The 22,758-nt window shown below is 36.6% G+C and overlaps 1 protein-coding gene across 4 annotated transcripts in view; it reads right to left on the reverse strand.

The window, feature by feature from the left end:
- Nucleotides 1-22,758, reverse strand: part of GPCPD1 (glycerophosphocholine phosphodiesterase 1) — a 64,569-nt gene that overhangs the window by 11,587 nt on the left and 30,224 nt on the right. For all 4 annotated transcript variants that reach the window (XM_070381249.1, XM_070381248.1, XM_005891059.3 and 1 more), the window contains 8 exons: nucleotides 17,276-17,507; nucleotides 15,347-15,509; nucleotides 14,708-14,840; nucleotides 14,307-14,361; nucleotides 9,998-10,090; nucleotides 6,197-6,274; nucleotides 5,534-5,573; nucleotides 295-356 (listed from right to left, as the gene is read on the reverse strand). In XM_070381249.1, coding sequence (XP_070237350.1) covers nucleotides 295-356; nucleotides 5,534-5,573; nucleotides 6,197-6,274; nucleotides 9,998-10,090; nucleotides 14,307-14,361; nucleotides 14,708-14,840; nucleotides 15,347-15,509; nucleotides 17,276-17,507 — 856 coding nt within the window. The remainder of the gene's footprint in view (nucleotides 1-294; nucleotides 357-5,533; nucleotides 5,574-6,196; nucleotides 6,275-9,997; nucleotides 10,091-14,306; nucleotides 14,362-14,707; nucleotides 14,841-15,346; nucleotides 15,510-17,275; nucleotides 17,508-22,758) is intronic.

Consider the following 22,758-nt stretch of genomic DNA (forward strand, 5'->3'; position numbering starts at 1 on the left):
CCTGTACTCTCTTTTCTATGCCCTTTCCTCTCTGTTTATATACAGAAATATGTGAATTTCCTGTTCTTACCAAATTAATCCATTGAGGTAGGAAATTTATTCATCTGAGCAAATCAGTTTCTCATCAAAAAAAAAAAGTACACAAATACACAAGAATGTATCTTCTCTAAAAAGCATCAAACATTAGTTTACATTACACGGCTTTTTTAGTGCCCATTTAAAAAACCAAAATAAATTATTCAGATATAAAAGAATTAATGATAGCACTACCTGAAGTTTATCTAAAGAACTTACCATCTTAAGAGAAGGAAATGGCTGATTTTCAGAAAAGGAATTTTCTTCTTCAACCATAGATTCTGAAATTTTAAATATAAAAACTCAGTAGATTAATGCCACTTTATCACTAAGACATTCCCTGAAATTCTTAAGGAAGTAGTTATGAGATCCTTTCACACTCTTGTATTTAGTAATTTTAACCAATAAAACCCCCATTTTCAAAATAAACATCCTTTATGAAGACCACTTTACAATATTTAATAGGAACATCTAATTTTATGACCTCAACAGTGATTATTTTCTTATAAAAATTATACTTTGTAAAAGAAGTTGCAAGAAATTATTTTTTATAGCTCATTGAGATTAAGGGCTATGTAAAGTAATGCTCAAAATTCTCCAAGCCAGGCTTCAGCAATACATGAACTATGAACTTCCAGATGTTCAAGCTGGTTTTAGAAAAGGCAGAGGAACCAGAGATCAAATTGCCAACATCCACTGGATCATCAAAAAAGCAAGAGTTCCAGAAAAACATCTATTTCTGCTTTACTGACTATGCCAAAGCCTTTGACTATGTGGATCACAATAAACTGTAGAAAATTCTGAAAGAGATGGGAATACCAGACCACCTTGCCTGCCTCTTGAGAAATTTGTATGCAGGTCAGGAAGCAAGTTAGAACTGGACATGGAACAACAGACTGGTTCCAAATAGGAAAAGGAGTACATCAAGGCTGTATATTGTCACCCTGCTTATTTAACTTACATGCAGAGTACATCATGAGAAACGCTGGACTGGAAGAAGCACAAGCTGGAATTAAGATTGCCGGGAGAAATATCAGTAACCTCAGATATGCAGATGACACCACCCTTATGGCAGAAAGTGAAGAGGAACTAAAAAGCCTCTTGATGAAAGTGAAAGAGGAGAGTGAAAAAGTTGGCTTAAGGCTCAACATTCAGAAAACGAAGATCATGGCATCTGGTCCCATCACTTAGATGGGACCAGATGCCATCTATTTCATGGGAAATAGATTAGGAAACAGTGGAAACAGTGTCAGACTATTTTTTTGGGCTCCAAAATCACTGCAGATGGTGATTGCAGCCATGAAATTAAAAGACGCTTCCTCCTTGGAAGGAAAGTTATGACCAACCTAGATAGCATATTCAAAAGCAGAGATATTTCTCTGTCAACAAAGGTTCAACTAGTCAAGACTATGGTTTTTCCAGTGGTCATGTATGGATGTGAGAGTTGGACTGTGAAGAAAGCTGAGCACCAAAGAATTGATGCTTTTGAACTGTGGAGTTTGAGAAGACACTTGAGAGTCCTTTGGACTGCAAGGAGATCCAACCAGTCCATCCTAAAGGAGATCAGTCCCGGGTGTTCATTGGAAGGACTGATGCTAAAGCTGAAACTCCCAATACTTTGGCCACCTCATGCAATTGGGGGCAGGAGGAGAAGGGGACAACAGAGGATGAGACGGCTGGATGGCATCACCGACTCGAAGGACATGAGTCTGAGTGAACTCTGGGAGTTGGTGATGGACAGGCAGGCCTGGTGAGCTGTGATTCATGGGATCGCAAAGAGGCAGACACGACTGAGTGACAGAACTGAACTGAACTGAATCTTGCTAATACTTCTACTTGAAATAGTAACTTAAAAATTAAGAGACTCTACAAGTACCATTGTGTCTTTGTTAGCATTATCATTTAATCCAAAATCAATTATGTCAAGGTACACAGAACTTTTTCCTAGAGAAAAAAATTTTCTATCAAGATTTAAACCTCCCCAACAAACAAAAGCAAACAAAAAGCAAAACAAAACCAACAAGTAACTAATCCTATGCAATGCAAATTCAAAAACTAAGTTACATAAAATTTTCCAGTAAAATAAGTTAAAAGTAAATTCATTAGTTATGAAACATTTACAAGCTTTCAAAGTCATATTTATGCTCCAGGGATATCTCTGAAGTTTTTGGCACCTCACAATGTCTTTATAAAGGCATTACACCTATCCTGTTATCCTAACTACAGACAAACATTTAATGAATACCTACTATAACCACATTATAAACTTTTCAGGGAATATAAAAATATTTTCACATCTTTGAGAGGTTTACATTTTGGTGGAAGATAAGCCATGTGCAAAAATAAAGGGTTACTAATACCAAAACCTGACAAAGATGCCACAAAAAAAGAAAACTACAGGCCAATATCACTGATGAACATAGATGCAAAAATCCTTAATAAAATTCTAGCAATCAGAATCCAACAACACATTAAAAAGATCATACACCATGACCAAGTGGGCTTTATCCCAGGGATGCAAGGACTCTTTAATATCTGCAAATCAATCAATGTAATCCACCACATTAACAAATTGAAAAATAAAAGCCGTATGATTATCTCAATAGACGCAGAGAAAGTCTTTGATAAAATTCAATATCCATTTATGATAAAAACTCTCCAGAAAGCAGGAAGAGAAGGAACATACCTCATCATAATAAAAGCTATATATGACAAACCCACAGCAAACATTATCCTCAATGGTGAAAAATTGAAAGCATTTCCCCTAAAGTCAGGAACAAGACAAGGGTGCCGACTCTCACCACTACTATTCAACATAGTTTTGGAAGTTTTGGCCACCGCAATCAGAGCAGAAAAAGAAATAAAAGGAATCCAAATTGGAAAAGAAGAAGTAAAACTCTCACTGTTTGCAGATGACATGATCCTCTACATAGAAAACCCTAAAGACTCCACCAGAAAATTATTAGAGCTAATCAATGAATATAGTAAAGTTGCAGGATATAACATCAACACACAGAAATTCCTTGCATTCCTATACACGAATAATGTGAAAATAGAAAGAGAAATTAAGGAAACAATTCCATTCACCATTGCAACGAAAAGAATAAAATACTTAGGAATATATCTAGCTAAAGAAACTAAAGACCTATATATAGAAAACTATGAAACACTGGTGAAAGAAATCAAAGAGGACACTAATAGATGGAGAAATATACCATGTTCATGGATCAGAAGAATCAATATAGTGAAAATGAGTATTCTACCCAAAGCAATCTATAGATTCAATGCAATCCCTATCAAGCTACCAATGGTATTTTTCACAGAGCTAGAACAAATAATTTCACAATTTGTATGGAAATACAAAAAAAACCTCAAATAGCCAAAGCAATCTTGAGAAAGAAGAATGGAACTGGAGGAATCAACCTGCATGACTTCAGGCTCTACTACAAAGCCACAGTCATCAAGACAGTATGGTACTGGCACAAAGACAGAAATATAGATCAATGGAACAAAATAGAAAGCCCAGAGATAAACCTACTCACCTATGGACACCTTATCTTTGACAAAGCAGGCAAGAATATACAGTGGAGAAAAGACTATCTCTTTAACAAGTGGTACTGGGAAAACTGGTCAACCACTTGTAAAAGAATGAAACTAGAATACTTTCTAATACCATACACAAAAATAAACTCAAGATGGATTAAAGATCTAAACATAAGATCAGAAACTATAAAACTCTTAGAGGAGAACACAGGCAAAAGATTCTCTGACAAAAATCACAGCAGGATCCTCTATGACCCACCTCCCAGAATATTGGAAATAAAAGCAAAAATAAACAAATGGGATCTAATTAAAATTAAAAGCTTCTGCAGAACAAAAGAAACTATAAGCAAGGTGAAAAGACAGCCTTCAGAATGGGAGAAAATAATAGCAAATGAAGCAACTGACAAACAACTAATCTGAAAAATATACAAGCAACTCCTGCAGCTCAATTTCAGAAAAATAAACGACCCAATCAAAAAATGGGCCAAAGAACTAAATAGACATTTCTCCAAAGAAGACATACAGATGGCTAACAAACACATGAAAAGATGCTCAACATCACTCATTATCAGAGAAATGCAAATCAAAACCACAATGAGGTACCATTTCACGCCAGTCAGAATGGCTGCGATCCAAAATCTACAAGCAATAAATGCTGGAGAGGGTGTGAAGAAAAGGGAACCCTCTTACACTGTTGGTGGGAATGCAAACTAGTACAGCCACTATGGACAACAGTGTGGAGATTCCTTAAAAAACTGGAAATAGAACTGCCTTATGACCCAGCAATCCCACTGCTGGGCATACACACTGAGGAAACCAGAATTGAAAGAGACACGTGTACCCCAACGTTCATCACAGCACTGTTTATAATAGCTAGGACATGGAAGCAACCTAGATGTCCATCAGCAGATGAATGGATAAGAACGCTGTGGTACATATACACAATGGAGTATTACTCGGCCATTAAAAAGAATACATTTGAATCAGTTCTAATGAGGTGGATGAAATTGGAGCCTATTATACAGAGTGAAGTAAGCCAGAAAGAAAAACACCAATACAGTATACTAACGCATATATATGGAATTTAGAAAGATGGTAACAACCCTGTATGTGAGACAGCAAAAGAGACACACATGTATAGAACAGTCTTTTGGACTCTGTGGGAGAGGGATGGGGCGGGGATGATTTGGGAGAATGGCATTAAAACATATATAATATCATGTAAGAAATGAGTCGCCAGTCCAGGTTCGATGCAGGATACAGGAAGCTCGGGGCTGGTGCACTGGGATGACCCAGAGGGATGGTATGGGGAGGGAGGTGGGAGGAGGGTTCAGGATGGGGAACATGTGTACACCCGTGGCAGATACATGTTGATGTATGGTAAAACCAATACGATATTGTAAAGTAAAAAATAAATAAATAAAAATAAAGGGTTAGAAAAGGACATACTGAGGCTAAGATGAATGCCATACACTATTAAGTTCTATGGGGGCAGAAAGCAAAGTGGAATTACAAAGGGATTTTATAATCCATTGAGGAAAGTGAAGCACAGAATGGTTAAACACAAAGATGGAGGTCATAGCTGGTAAATGCTAGAGCTAGTTTCAAACACCTATATAGGGCTATATTCCATATTTGATACACTCTTGTACTCTGTAATGCTTAAGAATGTGTGGAAAGATTGGTAAGTACAAAATAATGGATTTTTGATCATCAAGCTAAGAAAACTCATAAAAGTAAAAAATCATGCTTTCTATGCATTTGACAAGTATTATATGTAAAGCCTTTCCATCTATAACATTACATTTATATAATTGAGTATTATATTAAGGTCACAAAGAGTACATTAAAATAGATAAGAAAATTCATTATGCTAATCATGAAATGAAAACAATGTTTTCATATAGGTACATACCTTTCAGATCTTTAGATTTCAGTGCAGTCACATGAGTGAGCTGGAAAACACACACACACATACAAAATGTAATCATTAAAAAAAGGCCTTAGTTTATGAAGATATGGCTAACAGAACTATAGCTTGAAAAGCTTGCAAGTTAGTAAAAACAAAATGTAGAATTATTATTTTAATAAGAATAAGCACTTATTTTAATAAGAATAAGCACATATCAGTGTATATATTTTATATCTAATGAGAACAGGAAGGATCACCATGTAAAATTATATGGTATCAATAAAATAGAGAAGGATCTTAGTAGAATAAGTATAAAAATCAACAATAGCATAGAAAGTCAAGTATGAAATAAAAAGAGCTAAAGCAGACCAGAGACAACTTAAGATTATAGCTAGTCCCCATGGCCTATAAAGACTTATAGTCCAGTCTCCTTCATGAAAGCAAAAACCGATGGGATCCATGGAAACTTAAAGGTGACAGATGGATGAGCACAAACTCATTCTTCCTAATAGAACAGAAAACCAAAGCATAGACTCTACACATGCTGTATATATAGTCATCCCCACAGGCAAGGAGAATATTAGCATATACAGACAAGTATAAATAGTATTAAAACCAAATGATAAATGTAAAACCAAAAAGATTAACATTTCACACTATTAATACCTTTAACAACTGGAGTTGGTCAAATGTTAATTCTTTCACTGGAATTTCAAATAATTCAACTGGATCAGCATCAAATTTCTAAAAAGAAGAAAACTGGGCCGTAAGTTATTACTGAATATTTACTGTAGACAGTCCCTATGTCTCAATTTACTCATAAGAATAATTGGTGGCCACAGTGAGCCCACGAAGGGGAGCTCTTTCTACCTAACACCACCTTCCAGCTCTTAAATTCTGGCTTTTTTGTTTTTAATGCAGATAAAAACATTTTTTTTAGTGAAGAAAAAAACAGCTGGGAAGAAGCTGTAGCACTGAAGACACACTGAGAACCAAGCCAACATCAGTCATTTCTCCTGTTTCCTGCCAGGCTGTATACATTTATTTGACATATATTCATGCTACATGACTAGGAAATCAACAGGCAAGCACGATCCAAGTATGGAGTAGTTTCTGTCAAGTTTCTAAACATTTCAAAATCTTTTAAACTGAATTTTGGTTAAAAACAACCACAGAAATCAACCGTCATGAAAAAATTGATTACCTCTAAGTAGTAATATTTAATAAGAACTGTATTATAGATGCTTTCACAATAAGCAAATCTGTTTTATTAGATTTTAATAAATCAAAAGTCACACTATTCAGGCACTTCTATCTTAAGGAAACGAGTTAATGCACCACCAGTAAATCATCAATCCAACAAACAAATTAAAATTCAGTGTATGTCTATTCATTTTCACACCAAGTACATATAGTATGAGATTATTTAAGTTTTTCTAGAAGGATACACAAGAAACTACTAGTAGAGAGTACGACCAAGGAGAAAAAGGAAGATTTACGTTTCATTTCATAATCTTTTTACTTTTTAAAATTTTATTTGTTTATTAATTTTGGCTGCACTGGGTCCTCATTGCTATGCCCAGGCTTTATCTAGTTGTGGGGAGTGCAGGCTTTCTTGCAATGCTCATGCTTCTCACTGCTGTGGCTTCTCTAATGGCAGAGCACAGGCTCTGGGAGCACAGGCTTCATAGTTGTAGCCAGTGGGCTCAGTAGCTGTGGCAAGTGGGTTTAGTTGCCCCAGAGCATACGGAACCAGGGATTGAACACTAATCCCCTGCATTGGCAGGCAGAAATTCTTAACCACTGGACCCGCTGAAGATCCATTTCATAATCTTCTGAACTACTGGTATAAAAAATACTGGTATATAAAAGTATAGTGGTATATAAAAAATACTGGTATATAAAAATAAATGAACATAAATTGGTTTTATAAGGAAAATACCAACTTAAAAATGAATAGTAAAAAAAATAAACAATTCATTGTTTTCATTCTGCAATTAACTCAATCAGGTTCAATCAAAGATAATCGAAGTCTGATACAAAGGAGGGGTCAGTTACACTCTTCAATTAACCCCCAGAGTCACTAATTATAGCTAGAGTCACTAATCTCAATCTTGGTTAGTGAGTTCCTTTACCATTCCATCCATTTTTGTTTCACTTTGCATTAACATTTCCCCCACAGCAAAAACAACCTGTCCCAAGTCTAATTCTACATCTTTCATCTTAATAGGTGCATCTTGGGAATTCCCTGGCGATCCAGTGGTTAGTACTCAGCACTCTCACTGCTGAGGGACTGGGTTCAATCCTTAGTCAGGGAAGCAAGAGTCCCTAAGCCATGCAGCATGGTGGCCCCCCCCCACCCTGCAAATGATTTAAATAAATAAATAAGTGCATCTCCTTCCTTCTCCTAACACCATTTCACAAAAAGGAAAGGATCCTTTTCTATAAATGAAAATAATCCAAACCCATATGACTGATTATAATAGAATCCACCAACAGGCAGAGTCAGGTGCCTTGTCACAGATTTACACTACATTATGCAGCGTCTGGTACATGTTAGTTAATCTACAATGTTGTATCAGTTTCTGGTGTACAGCAGAGTGATTCAGTTACACAAATATATATATATATATATATAAATAAGTAGATATATCTAGTCTTCCATTACAGGTTATTATAAGATATTGAATTAAGATACTGTTCCCTGTGATATACAATAGGATCATGTTATCTCTTTTATATATTGCAGTTTGTATCTGCTAATCTCAAACTCCAAATTTATATGAAACAATCCCTCTCCCCCTTTGGTAACCATAATTTTGTTCTCTAAGTCTCTATTTTGTAAGTTCATTTGTATTATATTTTAGATTCCACATAAGTAATATCATATGGTGTTTGTCTTTCATTTTCTGACTTCACTTAGTATGATAATCTCTAGGTCCATTCATGTCACTCTAAGTGCCATTATTTTATTCTTTTTTATGGCTGAGTAGTATTCCATTGTACATGTATATATCTTAACACATTCATCTGTAGATGGACATTCAGGATGCTGCCATGTGTGAGATACTCTAAATAGTGCCGCAGTGAACATTAAGGTGCATGTATTTTTTCAAATTATAATTTTCTCTGGAAATCCCATGAGTGGTATTGCAGGATCATATAGACTTACTTTGCTTTTTGAGGAATCTCCATACTGTTCTCCATTGTGGCTGCACCAATTTATTTCCACCAACAGTGCAGGAGGGTTCCTTTTGCTCCATACCTTCTCTCCAGCATTTATTATTTTTCAACTTTCTGATAATGGCCATTCTGAGCAGTAAGAGGTGGTACCTCACTATAGCTTGGATCTGCATTTTTCTAACAGTAACATTGAGTATCTTTTCATGTGCCCATTAGCCACCTGTATGTCTTCTTTGGAGAAATGTATATTCAGGTCTTCAGCCCATTTATTGAATTATAGAAGCTGTTTGTATATTTTAGAAATTAATCCATTGTCAGTAGCATCATTTGCAAATATTTTCTCCCAGTCAGTAGGTTGTTTTCTTTGCTATGCAAAAGCTTCAGAGTTTAATTAGATCCCCTTTGTTTTTTATTTGCATTACTCTAGGAGACAGATGCAAGAAAATATTGCTGCAATTTATATCAAAGAGTATTCTGCCTGTTCCCTCTAAACTTTATACTGTCCGGTCTTACATTTAGGTTTTTAATGCACTTTGAGGGTTTTTTTTTTTTAATAATTTCATTTATTTTGGGCTGTATTGGGTCTTTGTTGCTGCATGGGCTTTTCTCTAGTTGTGGTTGAAGACGGCTTCTCTTGATGCAGAGTGTGAATCAAGGGGACGAAGACTTCAGTTCAGTAGTTGTGGCTTCCAGGCTCTAGAGCACAGGCTCAATAGTTGGTAGCACATGGGCTTAACTGCTCCACAGCAAGTGGGATCTTTCTGGATCAGGGATCAAACCTGTGTCTCCCACACTGGCAGATGGATTCTTCACCACTGAGTCACAGGGAAGCCCTGAGTTTATTCTTCTATATGGTGTTATAGAATGTTCTAACTTCATTCTTTTCCATGTAGTTCTCCAGTTTTCTCAGTCTTAACTTCAGATCAACTCAACTGAAAACGATATCCATCACAGTTTTAAAGAAAATGCCAGGAGACGTGGGTTCCATTCCTGGGTCAGGAAGATCCCCTGGAGGAGGGCATGGCCACCCAGTCCAGTATTCTTGCCTGGAGAATCCCACTGACAGAGAAGTCTGGCAGGCTACAGTCCACAGGGTTGTAAAGAGTCAGACACAACTAAAGCAACTGAGCACACATATATCAGCATCTGCTGGGGATTGGTTCCAGGACCCCTCATGGGTACCAAATCTACAGATGCTCAAGTCTCTTATGTATAATGGCATGTGTATATAAAACTTGCTAATTTTTAGACTTTTGTCTAAGAATTAAAGGAATTTCTACATACCTTTTTCATAGTCAAACAACAAGTCAGATCATGATACACCACAGGCACAAAATCTTTTGAAAGATGTACATCAAATTCTACAAAGGCTGCACCCTGAGAGGGAAAAAAAAAATTGAAAAATATTATCCAGCCCACAATACATCTAAAACTCTAAGAACATAACAAATTTATTATTCACTGTAAAAGTATAGACCTATACACACAAAAACTTCCTCATGAATTATTTAATGCTATACTTCAAGCTTTTTCTAAAAGGTAATCTTTTAAAACAATTGTAACTTCTTTTTTGTAACAGCACAACAATTTTTCCTGGCAAAAAAATTGGGTACTGATCCCACTCACACACACTCCAGGGCCTTTCTGTGGCAGTGGACAGCCTCCAGCAGTGTCACCTCTGCTCCTGCTATTAGCAGAAATGGAGCCTACAAGGAGTCTGGGGCATGGCTACCTCCCATCTTGTTGACCCCTGCACACCTCAGTTCGACAGTCAAACCTCAAAGGTGAGGTGGGAATAGGAAAAGCTGCAATCTCTTAGCTCTGCTACTTGGTGCACTTCAACAACACACTTTATAGCCTTTCTTAATAAAATCTCAATAATCAGATTAAAAAGGAAATGACAACTTCTGCTGAAGAGAGAAAACAGAAATGGATAACAAGAATGATGCATACACCAAATTTCCTAATAGAAGCCTAAACAGAAGAAATATATACACCAATTAGACTTAAGTCAGATCCATCATGACTTATGAATTAATCCAAATAAAGGCTAAAAACATAAATTGACATTCATATTTGTAAATTCACTATAAGAAAACCAGCTGGGATCAAAGGATACAAGGTCTGACAGTGTCTATGGCCCAGAGAAGTGCTGTGTAAGAATGGATGGACATGTTTCCATCCCTTACCCTAGCTTTACTCAAGAAAGACGCTTAACTTGTCAGTACATATAGATCATAGCCTAGAACCAAAGGAGTCTGCTTCCTCTGTAACTTCTGAAGCAGGAAATAAGCTTAGCTGCTTCCACGGTCAACAAGAAAATAACACAAATCATTTTTGTCAAAGAGGGAAAAAAAACCCTATACACCCTAAAGAGTTAAAACAATAATAAAGTATAGCTTCCCAGTTTTAAAGTTTAATTTTACATAATCACCATCCTTTAGGAAGATAAATTTACTAAGGGATAAAATCTGATCTCAAAATTCATGTGTGAGGGACTTTCCTGGTGGTCCAGTTATTAAGACTCCATATTTCACTGCAGGGGGCCCGGGTTCAAGCCCTAGTCAAGAAACTAAGCTACCGCATGCAGTGTAGCATGGCCAAAAATAAAAAAAAAAAAAAAAATTCATGTGTGAGCAAGTTTTAAGAAATAAGCCAATAATAACCGAAAACTCTTCAAGGATGTCTTTAACATGAAACCAAACCAGCCTTTCATAACTAACATAAGACATTCTATAAAGTGATCCCCGAGAGTAAAAAGGGTTTCAACAGAAAAAGGCTCAATGGAATCTTCCCTCAAAAAGCAGACACCCTGAAAGCTCTTTATTAGGGATCTTCATGTGTTCACAGCTAATAAAACCATGTTTAGATTACTTAACTATAAGGAACTGAAACTGGTTACAAATAATGACCTACAGCACAGCATACTTGTATATTTAACATCCTTTCAACACAAAATTATCAACTAAACATTTTTAAACATTAAAATAATTATGACAATCAATCTAAGATGTCAAGAAATACAAAATGCATCATTATTTTAAACACCACTAAGAGGGAGAAAAAACAATGCCAATCAAACCATGACAAGTTAAGACAGTTGTAAATCCTATCCCAATTTTAGAGATGTTAAAATATGGGAAAAGTACATCTTAGAATAGTTGTTTGCTTCATATAAGTGATAAAATTAAAATCTAACAAATCAAGTTTATTTACTTAACTATTTTTAAAAAGGCAAAACTTAAGGCATGTATGTGGAGGACAATGGGAAAAAATGAAATATAATTAGAGTTTCTCAGTTTTCCCCTTAGTTTAACTTCAGAACATGAGGCTTAACTTGAGGTACAGTAGAAGGTGAGGGAGGAGGAAACACACAGGCTCTTGATTTAAAATGTAAAACTTCAGGTACTAAAAAACCTAAAAGCTAAAAAAAAACCAAACCACTAACTGAATAATGATATAAAAGGAGTTAAGAAATTCAGCATAATCAGGTTAGAATCAGGATGGTATGCAGTATATATATATATATATATATAAATGGAGTTTTATATATACATATATATAATATATATAAGGAGTTTTATGCACACACATGCACACAGAGTACTATAAAAAGTTAAGAAATTCAACATAATCAGGTTGGTATACAGGAGGCAAACTGACATACTAAGTGTTTTTCTTTGCAACCCCCACCAGGCTTCTCTCTCCACAGAATTAACCAGGCAAGAATACTGGGAGTGGGTTGCCATTCTCTTCTCCAGGGGATCTTCTCGACCCAGGGATTGAACCTGGGTCTCCTGCATTCCAGGCAGATTCCACCAGGGAAGCCCAAGTGTTACATAAAATCACTATCAAATCCTTCTGTAAACATTATTTACAAAGTGAGTATCTAAATGAACATTAAAAAGTGAGTAGTTCAATTAATGAGCATTAATGAGCTCATTTTTAATGAGCATTAAAAAGTGAGTAGTTCAAAGTGAGTAATTCATTTGATGAAATGCAATGTTTCATGGGGAGCATTTTTGCATGCGTCAAACACTTAAAACATTATCTCAAAAAAAGGGGGGGGATGCTTAAAAAATAAACAAATGGGACCTAATTAAACTCAAAAACCTTCGCACAGCAAAAGCAAACCATCAATGAAACAAAAAGACAAGCTACTGAATAGGAGGAAATATTTCCAAGAGATGACTAATAAGGAGTTAATATCTAACATAAAAATTTACAACTCAGCATCAAAAAAACCCCAAAAACTATCCAGTTATTTAAAATGTTAGAAGAACTGAATAAACATTTTTCCAAAGGAAATGCAGATGACCAACAGATACAGGAAATGTTATAACGCTCAGCATGAGGGAAATGCAAATCAAAACCACAAAGAACTGGACTTCCCTGGTGGTCCAACGGTTAAGAATCCACCTACCAATGCATGGGACACAGGATCAAACTCTAGTCTGTGAGACAAATAAGCCTGTGCACCACAACTACCAAGCCTTCGTGCCACAACTACTGACACTCGCAGGCCTTAAGAGCTCCTGCTCTGCAGTAAGAGTAGCTACCACTTGCCACAACTAGAGAAGCCCTTGCAGAGCAACAAAGACCCAAGGACAGCCAGAAAGAAATATAAAACAAAAAAACCACAATGAGTTATCACCTCACTATCATCAAAAGAATGGCTATCATCATAAAGAACAGATAAATGCTGGCAAGCATGTAAAAGGAGCCCTCCTACACTGCTGGTGGGAATGTAAACTGGTATTGACACTGTGAAAAACAGTTATGAAGGTTTTTCAAAAAGCTAAAAAGAGAACTACTATATGACCCACCAATTCCATTCCCAGATATATAGCTGAAAAATACTAATCTGAAAACATATATGCTCTTCAATGTTCATAGTAGCATTATTTACAACTGCCAAGATATAAAGAAACCGAACTGAATGGATAAAGATGTGGTGTATGTATGTACACACACACTCACACAGCTCAGCTGTGTGTACTGCTCAGCCATAAAAGAGAGTGAAGTTTTGTTATCTGTAACAACATGGATGGACTTGGAAGGTATTATGCTAAGTGAACTAAGTCAGATAGAGAAAGACTATACAATATGACATCACTTGCATGGAACAGTGGTTACCAGTGGAGAGAGGGAAGGCAGGAGGGGCAATAAAGGCATAGGGGATTAAGTGGTACAAACTATTAGGTTTAAAATAAGCTATAAGGATATAACACAGGGAATATAGTAAACATTTTACAATAACTATAAATGGAGCATAATCTTTAAAAATTGTGAATCATTATACTGTGTACCTGTAATTTATTTAATATACATCAACCATACTACAAATCACCTAATTAACTTTTAAGAGGATGCTTAGGATTCCATTGCTTTAATTCCAATCCGTATCATGGAACTGAAATTAAAATGCCTAGAAATATTTTATCTTCACTTAGAAATATATTTAGAAAAAGCAGAAATAGTCTCCCTTTTACCCTATTAATGCAGAATGAAGGAGGCTGCCCCAACGTACAACTCTCTACTTTTCTACCTGTGGACCACTAGTCCAAAGTTGTTTAAAAAGAGGTTCACTTACATGACTAGCAGCATTTCTTAAAGAAGCAATAGTATTTTCTTGAACTTTAGCAAGCCTGAAAGAAAATAAATATACAGATAAATAAATATCATTAATAAAGAAAAGATAAATTTAGTAAATAAGTCAACTATATTTTCCATAATGGACACAGTATTTATTCTCTATTTTGAGGCTAACTTTACCATCCCCAAAATAAGACTGACCATTAACTGGTTGGTGTGTGCACTCCTTAAATCAAGCTCTAATAATCATAGGTATTTACAAGCAATTTAAAGCCCAATTACCAAATCACATTTAAATCCAGGGTAATAATTAAAAGGATCCTTTGACCTTTAGTTGGTTAAACTTTATCATCAAACATAAGCTACCAAATGCTAGTACTACTCAAATATTCAACCTACTGAGCAGTTGTTGTAGAATTCCCTGCACCTCGATGTCCAACATCCAATGGTATTCTTGGTTTCCAATACTTGGAAAATGAAGATTTCATGTCACAACTGTATCCTGGTAACGGCTTAATAATTATATAGTCAACTTTCATAGGAAAAAAGGGGGAAGGGAAAAAGAAAGACAATTAAAAGGCTACGATGAACTCAATTACACCTAAACACCACTCAAACCAGCTTTATCAGTTGATCAAACAGAAAGAAATCAAGTCAATGCCCATTCAAAGTAAAGCTTCCAGAAAATTGCTGTTGTTCAGTCACTAAGTCATGTCCAACTCTTTTGCGACCCCACGGACCGTCACCACCCCCCCCCCCCAGGGTCCTCTGTAAATGGGATTTCCCAGCAAGAATACTACAGTGTGTTGACAATCCCTTCTCCAGGGGATCTTCTCAACCCAGGGATCAAACCCTTGTCTCTTGCTTGGCAGACAGATTCTTTACCAGTGAGCAACCAGGGAATGTATTTGTTAATATTCTGAAACAACTTATTAATTTAATTCTTTACCATTCTCAAAAGCACAATTTGAAACTAATTAGAACCCTAACTTAACCTTTGCTTATTTGTAAAGGGCCACCATGCCTGTCTAAGCTTACCTCTCACTTTGCCTATTGTTTTCCTAGAATTTCTGCTCATGATGGGAAGAGTAAGGATTCCAGCGCTCTTCCCACTCTCTGCAATGGTGGACGATAAGAGACATGCTGTACCCACATGTCCAGGAAAAGCATCACCCTGAACTACATGTTCACTGAGATCTTCCTGAAAAATAAGGATAAGAATAACCCAAATTCTTATAATTCAATATTCTCCATTAAAAGATCAAAAAAGACACCCTTAAAATCAACTCGGAATCTATAGAAGAAAATCAATAAGAAATACAACCAAATTTATATTCAGGTAATTTAGATAGCTTTCTTGTAACAAGTAACATATTTTCTTTTAGTATGCAAAGATATTTAATATACAGTATATGTAAGATTTTATGTTCATTAATCGTTACTGTTGATTTGTACTTCTGATCCTCTAACATATATTATGCAAATATAAAGCATCGACTGAATGTTTCTAAGTACTTTTATATTCAAAGACTAAGATATACGTGTTGTTGTTTAGTTGCTAAGTTGTGATCAACTCTTGCAAACCCATGGACTAAAGCCCGCCAGGGTCCTCTGTCCATTGGATTTCTCTGGCAAGAATACTAGAATGGGTTGCCATTTCCTTCTCCCAGGTATCTTTCTGACCCAGGGATTGAACCTGCATCTCTTGGCAAGCAGATTCGTTACCACTGAGCACTATGGAAGCCCAAGATATACCTGTAATTATTTTCCTTGTGGCTCAGCTGGTAAAGAATCTGCCTGCAACGAGGGAGACCTGGGTTTGATCCCTGGGCTGGGAAGATCCCCTGGAGAAGGGAAAGGCTACCTACTCCACTATTCTGGCCTGGAGAATTCCCCAAGGTCCATGGGGTCGCAAAGAGTCGAACACGACTGAGCGACTTTCACTTTTAATGTATATTTTGTTCTTTACAAATGCCATCTACACAGATGACACAGAGAGATAGTAACCTCTAGGACACTGAATACTTGAGATTAAATAGTGTGTTTTATCCACCTAGTCTATGAATAAATTAGTATTTCCAAAACTGCTAACCAAATGAAAGGGAAGTCAGGCTGTTCCAAGAGATTATTAATAGGTAGGTACTAAAAGAACAAGGAAACATTCAACCAAAACTTCATATTTTTATAATAAATGTCTCATAGGTCTTATTAATTAGGCAAGATAACTTTACACTATAAAGCTATAAGAATTACTCAGGTTCTAATCCATCCTGAATTCTGATATCAGAAACACTGGCTAGGTGCTACTGCTGGGGAAGGTTTATTCCCCACCCTCAAAGAGTCAAACTCTAATCTAGTGTAAATATGAGTGGAAGTATCAAAGAGCCAGGACCTTATGGGAGGACCCAGTTTTATTTGTGAGGAGCAGCTGAACAGTCCAAAAGCCAAGATAAGCATCACAAGAAGCTCTAGAAAGTTGGCAGCACAGAGTCTGAATAACTTGGCACAATTTTCACAGCAACTATCTTTTCTTACATATTTATACTATCAAGTAAAGTTGGAAAAATGAGTTCACAATTACAATGGATTCTTATAAAATGCTTCAATAAACAAAACTTCAGTCATGAAGAGGGCTCAATCATGCTAGTTACATCAGTCTGCCTATCAAGTAACAGCCTCTATTCTTCAAAGAGGCTTTGGACACATTCATTTATGTTTAAAATACACACAGGCATCAAGACATCTGGTCATAATTTGAATGCAATTTTGAAATTCTCAATTATATTGTTAATGAGTCTGCCAACTCTAAGTTTTTAAAATCTGCTAACATGTACAGAGGAGTAAACATCTAAAAAGTTGTATGAATCATATGTTTACATAAGTTAGACTACAATAAAAATCAAAACATATGTAAAAATAAGCTCATGTCTACATTGTCTCTCACCCTCTTCAGTGAAATATACTCACCTCAAAAAAATCAAATATTAGTTCTAGGTTATCTGGTTCCATTGTCTGTATACTATACTCTGTCCAACGGTCAGGCTGTAAGCCATACCCACACTCCGGCTGTGAATGTCTACACTTGAATTCATTGTCGCTTATTAAGGATATCTCCAGGCTATTTGACATTTTGTGAAGAACAGTGGGAGATACTCTATCATCATCATCTTCCTCCAGACCCTCTAATGTCAGCTTTACCCTAAATGAAAGGAAAAAATGATGAAATGCAAAAAATGAAGAAAGAAAATTATATATATTACCTAAACACTGAATTTAAAAGTGCTCCCTTTATATGCTAAACCCTCAAATAACAAAAGAACTATACATACTACAGGTTATGGCATTAGTTATATTTCATAAAATAGTGGTGTTTTTATCTCCACACATTTTTGCCAAGTATTAAAACAAGATAAATGCTCATTATGCATAAGGCTATTTTCATTAAAACGAGATAAATGCTCATTATGCATAAGGCTATTTTCATTAATTCTTTGAGTTTTTTAAAATGAATCTAAAGAGGCATTTACTATTATCCATTTATAACTGGCTATCTCAATTTCTTATGAGAAGTTTCACAAATATATATATATAACAAGTACAATTTTGAACCATATTCTGTTAGTGTGCATTAAAAGACTGTTAGACAGGGACTTCCCCAGTGGTCCAGTTGTTAAGAATCCGTGTTCCAATGCATGGGTTGTAGGCTGGATCCCTAGTTGCAGAACTAAGATCCCACATGCTGCAGAGCAATTAAGCCCACATCACAACTACTGAGCCCATGTGCCTTAGAACCTGAGCGCCACAACTAGAGAAAAGCCCTCATGTCTCAACTAGAAAAGACCACATGCCACATTCAGAGATCCTGAATGTTGCAACTAAAACCCGATGTAGCCAAATAAACATTAAAAAATAAATCCTGTTAAGAGTTGGAGGTCATAAATTTTTAAATTTCCCATACTTCTCCTCACTACACTGAGACCAGGTACTTTGTGAACAGATTATTAAAGAAAACTATGGTATTAATGGTATTAAAAGCATGGCATATACATTTGCAAGTATGCATGGCTTTTATGTATTTACATATATGTACTTTTTAATGAAACAAAGGAACAAAACAAGAAACCAAGAGTCTTATTAACTCCCACAGCAATGAAAACAAAAGACAAGTTACCTAAGCCACTGGGTCACAAAGACTAATTTACTCCCAGTGAGAAGCAATCAGCTGCAGAGAACACTTGTAATGCCAATAAGTTAACTCAATTCTAGAATATTTCTTGCACCAACTGCAAGTTTCATAGATTATATAACTTTAATACCAATGATGTAGGAGTAATGTTACTGTATAGAATACAGTTGAGCTAGGAAAGCTTTTCATTCTAGATTTAAATGAGATCCACTTAATAATATAAGTAATAGAACTGCATTAGTGAGACCTATTCTCTCTGCCTGCTGCCTCCAACAACTGTGCAGACTTATCTTACAGGCACATATGCCAAGGTATCCCAAAGGAGACATGATTATTCAATCAGTAATAATGTATCACAGTCATACTGTGAAATCAAAAGTAGCACCACTTTAATAATCCAAACAAAAAAGATCCTTTCTTCTCTTCAAACTCTTAGGAATAGCTCTGAACAACTGATTTTGCTGGTGAGCCTGAAGGAAGAAACATTCTCTACCAGGACATATAAAAAGCGACCACAAATGAACTGTAATGAATCGGCAAGGAAGGCATGGAAGATTAAATATGACTATTCTCAGGACTTCCTGGTGGTCCAGTGGTTAAGACTCCAAGATCCCAACACAGGCAACAGGGGTTTGATCCCTGGTCAGGAACTAGGATGCTGCATGCTGTGGCCAAAAAAGAAAAGCTTGTCTACAAATAGCAATGTGCAACTACCTATCTCTCTTTCCACCTCCAAAAAAAACCAAGTTTAAAGGGATCAATTAAAGAATTCAGTTCATTTATATTAAAGGTTTTCTTCAAATAGCTATATAAATGTTATCAGTTCAGTTCAGTCACTCAGTTGTGTCTGACTCTTTGCAACCCCATGACTATAGCACGCCAGGCTTCCTTGTCCATCACCAACTCCCAGAGCTTGCTCAAACTCATGTCCATTGAGTCGGTGATGCCATGCAACCATCTCATCCTCTGTCGTGCGCTTTTCCTCCCACCTTCAATCTTTCCCAGCATCAGGGTCTTTCCCAAGGAGTCAGTTCTTCGTATCAGGTAGCCAAAGTATTGGAGATTCAGCTTCAGTATCAGTCCTTCCAACGAATATTCTGGACTGATTTCGTTTAGGATTGAGTGATTGGATCTCCTTGCAGTCAAGAGTCTTCCTAACACCACAGTTCAAAAGCATCAATTCTTTGGCGCTCACCCTTCTCTATGGTCCAACTCTCACATTCATACATGGTTACTGGGAAAACCATAGCTTTGACTAGACAGTCCTTTGTTGACAAAGTAATGCCTATGCTTTTTCATACACTGTCTAGGTTAGTCATAGCTTTTCTTCCAAGGAGTAAGCGTCTTTTAACTTAATGGCTGCAGTCACCATCTGCAATGATTTTGGAGTGCAAAAAAATAAAGTCTCTCACTGTTTCCATTGTTTCTCCAACTACTGGCCATGACGTGGTGGGACCAGATGCCATGATTTTCGTTTTCTGAATGTTGAGTTTTAAAGCAGCTTTTTCACTCTTCTTTCACTTTCATCAAGAGGCTCTTTAGTTGTTCTTCACTTTCTGCCAGAAGGGTGGTGTCGTCTGCATATCTGAGGTTACTGATATTTCTCCTGGGAATCTTGATTCCAACTTGTGCTTCATCCAGCCCAGCATTTCACATGATGTACTCTGCATATAGGTTAAATAAGCAGGGTGACAATATACAGCCTTGACGTACTCCTTTCCCAATTTGGAACCAGTCTGTTTCATATCTACCTGTAACTGCTGCTTCTTGACTTGCATACAGATACAGGTATGCATATAGGACCTGCATACAGGAGGCAGGTAAGGTGGTCTGGTATTCCCATCTCTTTCAGAATTTTCCAGAGTTTGTTGTGATCCACACAGTCAAAGGCTTTGGCACAGTCAATAAAGCAGAAGTAGACCTTTTTTCTGGAACTCTTTTGCTTTTTCTATGATCCAACAGATGTTGGCAATTTGATCTCTGATTCCTCTGCCTTTTCTAATCCAGCTTGAACATCTGGAAGTTCACGGTTCATGTACTGTTGAAGACTAGCTTGGAGAATTTTGAGCATTATCTTGCTAGCATGTGAGATGAGTACAATTGTGTGGTAACTTGAACATTCTTTGGCATTGCCTTTCTTTGGAATTGGAATGAATATATAAATGTTATAGTCTATCATAAAGTAACACTGCTTTCCAAGTTCTGGTGGAATCAAGTGAAAGAGAAACTTGTGTGTAAAATGTGGTGGTGAGATTTGCTTGTTAGATTACTCCATTTGGCTTGTGGAAATCACTAAGTAAGCAGTGCTGAAGGCAAGTCCAAGTCAGAGTCTCCCAAAGAGCCTGAACAGCTGCAGAAGCTCTTCATCAGGAGTGAGCTTTGCAACAACTGAGGAGAGTCTGAGAAGCCATTCTGAGCATTGGGGAATGCTCACACTGTGGTCATGAGGGGTCCAAATATCAAGCACTCTAGAGGCATGGGTTTGTCACATAAGTCACAATGGAGGCGGCAGATCTCGCATGAATGCAAGACCACACAAGGTGGATGGAAGAGTTGTGGAACCAAAGAGGGTTGTATCAAGAGAAGATGCTCAAACTGCCCACTTAAATGTGAAAAGGTTTTTGTTGGTAGCATTAAAGAAGATACTGAATAACATCACCTAAGAGATTAATTTGAACAGTATGGGAAAACTGAAGTGATTGAAATCATGAATCACTGAGGCAGCAGCAAAAAGAGAGGCTTTGCTTTTGTAACCTCTGATGACCATGACTCTGTAGATAAGACTGCCATTCAGAAATACCATATTGTGAATGGCGACAACTGAAGTAAGAAAGCCCTATCTACGTAAGAGATAGCTACTGCTTCATCTAACCAAAGAGGCAGAAGTACTTCTGGAAACTTTGGTGGTAATCAAGGAGGTTGTTGTGGTGAGGTTGACAACTCTGGTTGTGGAGTAAACTTCGGTGGTCGAGGTGGCTTTGGTAACAGCCATCGGTGGTGGTGGATATGGTGGCAGTGGGGATGGCTATGGATTTGATAATAATGGAAACAATTTTGGAGGTGGCAGAAGCTACAATGATTTTGGCAATTACAACATCAATCTTCAAATTCTGGACTCATGAAAGGATGAAACTTTGGAGGGAGAAGTTCTGGCTCATATGGTAGTGAAGGCCAATACCTTGCTAAACCACAAAAGGAGGGTGACTCTGGTGGTTCCAGCAGTAGCAGTAGATATGGCAGTGGCAGAAGGTTTTAATTACTGCCAGGAAACAAAGCTTAGCAGGAGAGCCAGAGAAGTGACAGGTTGTAACAGATTTGTGAACTCAGACAAGCACAGTGGTGGCAGGGTCCAGCAACTATGAAGAAAGATGTTTTAGGCAATACTCATCTGTATGGGTAAAAAACTTGAGGACTGTATTTGTGACTAATTGTGTAACAGGTTATTCAAGTTTGTTCTGTGTAAAGAATTCTAGGACAGTTTTAAAGCAGACTTTTTTTTGCACCCATGCTGTTGACTGCTACATGTAACAGTCTGATCATGACAATGAATAAATGTGTCTTTAAAAATAAATAAATAAAATGTGGTGTTAAGGAGATAAAAAATCATGTTAAGTATTTTATTTAAAACGCAAACACTTGTTGCTAAGCTTTTAAAATAGTCATGGTAAATTTGCAGATAAATTATTTTCTAGCAAATGAAGGCTTAAGCTATCAATACTGTGAATTCGGGGGAAAGAGATGGTCAAAACAAACATCAATTACTAGCTATGCACAATTATTTCAGTAGGAATCAGTTAATTTATAGTGGTCAAATAAGTATGGTTATAAAAATGTAACAATTTAAGCCTAAGCAACACAGTAATATATACAAACACTCAATTTCTATATAAACAAGAAAAACATAGGACTCAGTATGCATAAGCAATCCAAGCAGAACACAATTAATTATCTATTAATTTTTTTGGCTGCACCGCAGTATGCAGGATCTTAGTTCACCAACCAAGGATGGAACCACATCCCTTACAGTGGAAATGAGAAGTCTTACCATTATCATTTCAAAGTCATAAAACGAAGATACTTTACAGCTATAACACAACTTATTTGCTTCTTTTAACATGTAAATACAATATCTAATTATTTATGACTATCTGGTTAGAGAATCTCTGCAATCAAACTGACCGAGCAGATCAGCTACGTGGTCCAATTACCTAGGTTTCTCAGAAGCAAAGCAGAGGCCTAAAAAAGCTAATGATCAGAGACAAGG

Source organism: Bos mutus, chromosome 13, assembly GCF_027580195.1.
Source record: "Bos mutus isolate GX-2022 chromosome 13, NWIPB_WYAK_1.1, whole genome shotgun sequence".
NCBI classification, from domain to species: domain Eukaryota; kingdom Metazoa; phylum Chordata; class Mammalia; order Artiodactyla; family Bovidae; genus Bos; species Bos mutus.